At 46.5% G+C, this 8,670-nt stretch overlaps 1 protein-coding gene across 3 annotated transcripts; it reads right to left on the bottom strand.

Annotated features, from left to right (window-relative positions):
• Positions 1-966: 966 nt before the first annotated feature.
• Positions 967-8,670, bottom strand: LOC102280496 (kallikrein-13). 3 transcript variants are annotated; one of them, XM_005898422.2, is made up of 5 exons: positions 8,619-8,670; positions 5,129-5,318; positions 4,548-4,816; positions 2,689-2,825; positions 967-1,155 (listed from the first exon to the last, which is right to left on the bottom strand). In XM_005898422.2, exons 1-5 carry the CDS (start codon positions 8,668-8,670, stop codon positions 967-969), a joined length of 837 nt encoding a protein of 278 aa, XP_005898484.1. The 3 variants fall into 3 exon arrangements, with proteins under 3 accessions (XP_005898484.1, XP_070243391.1, XP_070243392.1); XM_070387290.1 differs by having other exon boundaries at positions 2,689-2,828; positions 4,770-4,816; XM_070387291.1 differs by lacking the exons at positions 4,548-4,816; positions 5,129-5,318.

Here is an 8,670-nt window from a genome sequence, read left to right as displayed (position 1 = left end):
GCCACCTGATGTGAAGAGCCCGACTCATTGGAAAAGATCCTGATGTTGGGAAAGATTGAAGGCAAGAGGAGAAGGGGGCAGGCAGGGGATGAGATGGTTGGATGGTATCACTGACTCAACGGACATGAATCTGAGAAAATTCAGGAAGATAGTAAAGGAGAGAGGAGTCTAGTGTGCTGCGGTCCATGGGGTCACAAAGAGTTGGACAGACTTAGCAACTGAACAACAACAGCAGCAAAGGAGCACGGAGGCATCTTGGAGCAGTCGACCCCAGCACCCTAGAGTTTAGAGCACTGTTGATATTGAACGCGCACGGGGGTTCAGAGACAAGGAATACTGGCAGAACATGGAATGTAGGTAGGAATGGGACAACTGGGGAGACCCAGAAATGTCTCCAGGAATTTCCCGAGGCTCGTTTGTATGAACGAACTGTCATGCGGCTCCAACGTTAGCTGTGACGAATCAGAGGTGCACATAATGTTGTCAGGGCAGAAGATACTGCAGACAATATTTTCAGGAAGAAATGTCTTGGTAGTCTAGAACTCTCTTGAGTACAAAACATAGACGGATCTAGAATATTGGCAGTGAATAAATACTTGAAGGGGTATAGGATGTTGTCAAGGAAGTTCCATTCACAGAACATAGAATATCGTTGAGACGGGCAGACGGAGGCATTCAAGTGTTCCACAGATTGCACATTCAGATGGTGATCTAGGTTTATGTTGAAACAGTTGGGACATCCGGAGTATTGTCTTCTTTGGGACGTTCAGGGGACTGGGATGTTTCAGTGATGCAACGTCTGGGAGAGCATGATGCTGAAAATGACTGAATGCTTTTGAAACGTGCAGTGTCAGCTGGCATTGGAAGTTTGGAGAACATGGGTTGCTGGTGCAAGTGGAACGCTTTGGGAGGGACAGGGAAGGGCTGGGCAAACCGAGTAAGAGAGCAGGAACGCCAACCCGACTTTTATTGTGGGCCCTTCGTCCATTCCTGTTTACAAGTTTTCCGCTTTTGGATTGTTTCTTGGATCCATGGAACATACTGAGAAACTCGGGTGTAGACACCAGGCCGGTTGGGCTGCCCACATGGGAAGTCTCCCCAGGAGATGATGCCATGAAGTGTTCCGTTACAGACCAGGGGACCCCCGGAGTCACCCTAAGTGGGAGAAAGAGAGAGGCGGGGTGTCCTAAACAAAGGCAGAGACACACATAGAGGCAGAGATAGAGACAGGAATACAGAGAGGGTGAGAGAGAGAAACAGAGATAAACTGACAAACACAGAGAGAGAGAAACTCTGAGACAGAGAAACAGACAGACATTTCTGTGTCTCTCCCTGTTTTTCTGTTCTTCAGTCCCATTAAAATGGTGGTGGCTTACCTCACACCACTGTTCTTGGTTCTCTGGCCCCAGATCTCACCTGCTACCCCTCCCCACCTCTCAACCCTGCTTCGACTTTACGGCTCCTTGGTATCGTCTTACTATTGAGTTAATCCAGCCATGTTCCTGGTAGGGTATGCAATACACCTGAAGGGCCACTTCTCCCTCTGGGCCCAGGGCAGACATTACTAACTGATAAGGCTCATATTACTACTTTATTATCATACCGTTTCCCACGAAACCAAAACTCAATCTTAAGAAGCTCCCCTCTCTTGGGCATAGGTTTTTTGTTTTTTTTTTTAATATATTTTGTTTGCCTGGATAGTACCCATTTCCCCTTATTTTGATGACAGCCTCCTGATTTTTTCATTTGGAGACTGCCCTCTCTCCCACTTTCAATCCATACAACTTGTCCATGTCTCTGTCTGCCCCCACAGCTAGTCACACGACTCAGACTTGGTCCATCAGAGAACCCCACAGCTCTGGCTAGAGTGGTGGCTCAGGACACAATACAGCTGACCCTTGAATGGCACAAGGGTTAAGGGCACGGACTCTGTGCACAATAAAACTCCCCCTATAACTTGTAATTAGCCCTCTCTATATATGCTGTTCCTCAGTGTCTGAGGTTCTGCATCTGCAGATTCAATCAGCCTTGAATCGTGTATTTACTGTAGTACTTACTATTGAAATAAACTTCATGTATAAGTGAACCCATGCAGTCCCAACCCGTGATGTTCAAGGGTCAGATATCCTAAGTCAGCCTAGTAAGAGAATCATGCTCAGAGATTATGTACACAGTTGGAAAGGAGATCCTCTCTCTTTCAAAGATGGTTCCTTAGAGGGTAAGATTTAAGACCAAAGCTGCTGGGGCCAACATGCTATATGGCATGGGGAAAGTTTAACTGAGAATGAAACCAAAACAGAAGAGCTGAGAGTTAAAGAGAGATTCTTACACATTATGTGGGCACCTGGATCCACCCATTCCTGAAACAAGACATCCTGGACTTTTCAGTCACAAAAGCCAAGGTTTTGCTTAAGCTAGTTTGTGTTGGGTTTCTGTCACAACCAAAGGAGATCCAACATTTATATATCTCAACACAAGGATCTGGGTAGCCACTGCCAGTCAAAGCCTAGGCTTAAGATGAATTCTGTTTGCCAGCTATGGGTACCCTCTTTTTATCCTGACCCTCTATGCTAAGAGACATCTCACATTGCAAAGACTGGTTTGCCCAAGGCTGGAAGCAAATCCTTCCCCCCAAGCATCAGTCCCCACCTCCTGGCTTGTGGCAACACACCACCCCCTTGGCCTCACCTCACAGGAGTCCTTGCCACCCTCTTTTGTGCCGGCACAGAGCATGTTGGGTGTGATCTTCCCCGGGTAGACTTGACGACACTCTTCGTCTGAGCGAAGCTCGATGTTGGCACATTGGAGGGTTTGGGGGTAAGTCACTGAGGAGGAGAGAGAGAGGAAGGTCTAAGGATGTCTATTCTGGACAGGTTAATGGGGTGGAAGTTGGATGGGCAGCAAGTCTGTAGAAAATAACAATGGGAAGACAAAAATGGGAGAAGAGATAGGATATGTATTTGGGTAAAGTGATGGAAGACAGAAATGTGGAGAGAAGGTGGGGGACAGCTCGAAGAAAGGATGAGAAGTAGAGAGAAAGATGGAGAGGAAAGGTAAGGGGTAAATAAATACATCTCAGCAAGAGATATAAGTGGGGAGGTAGGTGAGGACAGAGGTGGAGAAAGTGATGCAGAAAGATGGAGAGAAGGTGGTGGGAAGAGACAGGAAGGCAGCGGTGATGAGAACCGGAGATGGGGAAAACACAGGGAAGAGGAGAGACGGAAGGAGATGCAAGAGAGCAGGAAAGAGTGGTGGGAAGAAGGGTGGGGCACGCTGGGAAGAGAGATGTGGAGATGATGCGAGGGGAGAGCGAGGGACGGCTAAGGAGGTGCAAAAGGCTCTTTCTGCTATAGAGCTCAACTTACAGTCATATATATATATTTATATCCAAAAGATGTATTTATTTATATTTTATTATACTTAATAACCAATATATTAAATTTAGTTTCTAAATTATCAATGATACATATATATTTAAATACATACTTATGTATAATATATGTTATTTGAATACAATGTATTTAAATAAATATATCATTTATAGCTTAGAAATAAATCTAATTTCTATAATTTACATATTTATATACAGATGTTTTACTATGTCAATCCATATAAATATGATCCAAATAAATATGTACATATACTATATATATATATTTTTTACATATAAGTTTATATATATTTATATAAAGGAAACATAATTTTATATATGGTATATAACATGTAATTATAGCTCTGTATTGGTAAATTTATGCATATTTATATAAAGGAAATATAACTAATCATTTACATGATATGACATATTATATATAGCTATATATATTTATACATTTAGATTTGCATATTCTTTATAAATATGGACTATAAATATAACTATATATATACTTATACACTTATATTTATACATTCTTTATAAATAAAACTTTACATATATTTAAGTATTCTTTACATAGAATATAAATATAACCTTATATATACAATTATATTTATATATTCTTTATAAATATAGAATATAAATATAACTTGATATATATTCACACATTTGCATATTCTTTATAAATATACATTTATGTTTATATATTTATATATGCTACATTTATATATTCTATAAAGGATATACAAAACTATACATTATATGTAACATTATATAACTTCATATTTATATTTTTACGTATTTACACTTCTATATTTACATGAAGATATATATACCTTTATATATCACTATGCGATTCATGACTTAACCCATGTCTAATAAATCTAGTTTTATCTACACTTCTATATTTACATGAAGGATATATATACCTTTATATATCACTATGTGATTCATGACTTAACCCATGTCTAATAAATCTAGTTTTATCTACACTTCTATATTTACATGAAGGATATATATACCTTTATATATCACTATGCGATTCATGACTTAACCCATGTCTAATAAATCTAGTTTTATCTATAAAGACTCCTGCTCTGACCTGCCCTCCCGTCTCTGCCTCAGTCTCCCCGGCCGCTCTGTGCGGCCACCGGCCACCCGTGCGGGTGCATACCCTGGGGGCTGGTGGTGGTGCCCCAGCCAGACACCCGGCAGCAGGTGCCGGGGGGCAGGCAGTGATGGTGGGAGAGGGGCAGGGTCTGGATGTGCCTGGTGAGCTGCACAGAGGACTTCAGTTCCAGAAGCATGATGTCGTGGTCATGGTTCAGGTGGGTGGGGCTGCTCTGGTACCGAGGGTGGGGGATAGCTCGAGCCACCTCCCTCACCTGCTCCCCAGCCTCCACACGCGCCAGGACGTGTTTGCCCAGGTACACTCTGTACCCTCTGCGGGTGCAAGAAGCCGGTGGTCAGAGGGGTCCAGGAGCTCGTCTCCGTTCCCATCCCCAGTCTCACCCTTCCCCACCCCCTTCCTTATTTCCAAAGGTGTCTGCTTCCACATCCTTGACTCCAGTTTCCTCCAAGTCCTCTGCTGGGACTCCCTGTCCATACCCATACCCCCACGTCTCCACCAAACCTCATGCTCACCCCATGCCCATCACAACCCAAGTCCAACCTCATCCTCAAATTCTGCTCCGCCCACGCACCACGCCAGTTACAGTCTCATCCCCACCCCTCACTCCCCGAGGCCCCACATACTCCTTTAGACAGTGCGCCGCGGTGAGGACCCATTTGGGGTGCACCAGGACTCCCCCGCAGAGCAGCCGCCCTTGCACTTGTAGGGCTGCCTGCCAGGGCTGAGAGTGGGGGATACAGGTGTAGCCACCAGGGAGGAACCCGTTGGTCCCATTGGTGCCATTGAGAATCTTGGGGTACTCCCGAGAGATGCCTGGTGGAGGAGAGAACGTGTTAGAGAATTGGGGTTCACAGGGAAAGGAGGCTGGGCGTTACGGTTCTTGGGCTTGGGGACTGAGTCAAAATTTTGCTCTGGGTGGCCAGGAACTGATGATTCATTTATCGGTCTCTTGGCATTGCCATTTTCTACGTAGTGGAGATGAGCTGGGGCGAAGAGATTGATGTCCCTTCTTTCTAGAAGCGCCAAACCCTCCACTGGAGATTAAAAGAAGGGTTTGGGGAATGAGGAAGCTTCTGATACGTAAGCAGAAGCCTGATTTCTTCCCACCTGAATTTTCTGTCTTGGTCCACCATAGGGATTGGTTTCCAGGAGTAGAGGTGGGCCTACCCTACCTACCTAGGCAGTATCCATCCATCCATTCCTCCATCCTTTCTAAACGCATTTGCTGAGTGCCTTCATGACCTTAAATACCATTCATAACCTCTGTGAAGGGAACTTTCCTGGTGGCTCAGATGGTAAAGAATCTGCCTGCAGTACAGGAGACCCAGGTTGGAGGCACAGCAGTCCACACAGAGACAAAGAAGGTCTAATCCTGGAGCTTCCCTGGTGGTCCAGTGGTTAAGAATCCACCTGTCAACGTAGGGGACACAGGTTTGATTCCTGGTCCCAGGAGATCCCACATGCTGAGGGGTAACTAAGCCTGTGCACTGCAACCATTCAAGCCTGCATGCTCTAGAGTCCCTGCAACGAGATGCCACCGCATGGAGAAAGCTGAGCACCGCAAGGAAATGTAGCCCCTGCGCGCCACAACTGGGGAAAGCCCGGTGCACCAACCAAGACCCAGCGCAGTCGAGACAAATACAATAAGCAAAGAAATTGAAAAAAATAAAAGGACGTCTAATCCTGAATGTGCCACTTCCTGGCTGGGTACAAGTCTCAGTTTTCTCTGCTGTAAAGGAGGGAAAGTTATAGTTCGTCTCTCATCAGACAGTCGTAGGTTCCGTGAGATCCTACATTCAAGACACACACAGGACCTGGTGTGGAGCAAGCACTCAGGAAGCAGGGAGTGATATTAATTGCACCCTCAGAAACTGAGTCATCATCACTTCTCTTTCAAACCTGATTTTGACAGGAGAAAGTTTGCATGATGGTGCTCATATCCTTTTAACATCTCTCTTGTCTTGCTGAGGTCACCTTTTCAAACCAGGAGGAAGCAGAAGGTTGCCTTTGGCTGGCAACCCCCCAAATTAAGTAGAACCAGCTGCCTTTCCTATTATGGGGGACGTTAGAAAGGGAAACTGCCTATTACTGAAGGAGGTCAGAAAGGGAAATTGCCTGTCATCAACAGGCAATTCAATAAATATTATAATTGAAAACAATATTGGTCCAATTCAATAAATACTGTTTTTTTGTTCATTGTGCAGAACTGATTTTTTTTTCCATTGTTGTCCTTCAGTCGCTAGGTCCCGTCTGACTCTGCGACCCCATGGACTGCAGCATGCCAAGCTTCCCTGTCTTTCACTATCTCCCGGAGTTTGCTCAGATTCGTGTTCACTTAGTCGGCGATGCCATCCAAACATCTCATCTTCTGTCGCCCTTTTCCTTTACCTTTATTTATAGCAAAAGATGCTGTTTTCCACTTAGAATAGTGATATTAACTTCAAATATGCTCTAAGTAAAAAAAAAAAATAAAGTTGCCTCTATGAAGCCCATTAGGTTGAAAATAAAGATGGTTTGTGTGAAGTCCCTTCAGTCGTGTCCAACTCTTTCGTGACCCTGCGGATTGTAGCTTGACAGGCTTCTCTGTACATGGGATTCTCCAGGCAAGAGTCCTGGCAGGGGTTGCCATTCTCTACTCCAGAGATGGTTTGCCAGAGCATAAAGTCCAGGGTGTGGAGGACAGGGCAGGCAACATGGATTAAGGTCCTGACCAGGCACTGCTGGTGACTTTGGGGCAGGACCTTGCTGTCTGAGAATCTTGGGTTTTTCAGCTATGAAACTGGACTAATTACCATGCACCTACCTCACCAGGCTGTTAAGGGCTCCATAAGACCTGCATGTGGAGCTCTTAGCTCCGGGGCATGGCACCAGGAGGGGATACGGGAGTCCTAGGGGTGTCACCACAAGACAGAAGCTACCCTGCCTTCAGCCCAAGAGTGGTGATGGGTGCCTGAGGACCCCCTCCTTTGGGTCCCAGCTCAGGTGTCAAGTCCTTTGGGGGCCCCGGTTCTGGGCCAGGAACTGCCACTACATCTCTGAGCTTCCAGGTTGGCTCCTTGAAACCATCACCTTGCATCACAGTTTTAACTAACTATTAGGGGAATTGTCTGAATGATGCCAGCATCCATCTCTGCTAGGTTCTGGGTGCTGAACACAGCAACTGTGTCTACTTGTACAGCACCTAGCACAGTGCCTGCTGCTCAGCTGTCTGCTGAATGAATGGATGAATGGGGTTTCCAGACAACTCGCCTGCCAAGGCAGGGAAAGGGGACTTAAATGGGAGGAGAGGAATATCTGGGGACCAGCTCTGCGTGGAATCAGGTTTGGGGTCTCCTTCCTGGTGGCTCAGATAGGAAAGAATCTGCGTGTCAGTTAGAAGATGCAGGAGACATGGGTTGGATCCCTGGGTCAGGAAGATCCCCTGGAGAAGGGAATGTTAACCCACTGCAGTATTCTTGCCTGGAGAAATCCCATGGACAGAGGAGCCTGGCAGGCTACAGTCCATGAGGTTGCAAAGAGTCAGACACGACTGAGCAACTAACACGGTAATGATTATCAAGGACTAAAGAACAATCTAGGTTCTGGAAGGGCCTGAGACTAGAGACAGAATACTACCAATAAAGCAGTGTGTGTGTGTGTGTGTGTGTGTGTGTGTGTGTGTGCGCGCGCGCATGCGTGTGCATGTACACTCATACACATGCTCACTCAGTCATCCCACTGTGACCCCAGGCGTCGGGATTTGAACCCCTGTCTATGTCTTCTAACTCTTGAACTTGGGAAGGTCTTGGGGATGGACTTTCCGGTACAGAGTAGGACAGTCAGTGAGAGGGCTGGTGTGCAAGATCTAGAAGGCTTAACAATAGGGCAAGCCCATCTGAACCGGGATACCCCAGGGAGAGGTCTGGGGTAGGTGCGGAGCATGGACTGACCCCAGCTGGGTCACCAGGTCACGCAGGGACACGCAGGAATCACGCCTGCGCCCCAGGGACCCGCCCCGCCCCGCCCCGCCCACCAGCGAGCTGGAGGCGGAGCTTGCGGCTCCCTGCGGCTCCCGCCTCCTACCATTGTTTGCAGTGGCCACCCCGCCTCCGACTCCGCGCCTTGCATTCTTACCTCCTGACCAGGCCACCATCAGGAAAGAGATCGCAGCGGCCAGGGGCCACAT

The sequence above is a fragment of the Bos mutus genome, chromosome 18 (assembly GCF_027580195.1).
Source record: "Bos mutus isolate GX-2022 chromosome 18, NWIPB_WYAK_1.1, whole genome shotgun sequence".
In the NCBI taxonomy this organism is placed as follows: domain Eukaryota; kingdom Metazoa; phylum Chordata; class Mammalia; order Artiodactyla; family Bovidae; genus Bos; species Bos mutus.
Note: the sequence above shows the minus strand (reverse complement) of the source record. Positions and strands in the feature narration are given on the sequence as shown.

Coding starts and splice junctions, on each gene's coding strand:
- LOC102280496 (XM_005898422.2), bottom strand. CDS start 8,670: ATGTGGCCCCTGGCCGCTGCGATCTCTTTCCTGATGGTGGCCTGGTCA. Junction 5,319..8,618: donor GATGGTGGCCTGGTCAGGAG/GTAAGAATGCAA, acceptor CTCCTCCACCAG/GCATCTCTCGGGAGTACCCC. Junction 1,156..2,688: donor GTGGCAAGGACTCCTGTGAG/GTGAGGCCAAGG, acceptor TCTCCCACTTAG/GGTGACTCCGGGGGTCCCCT.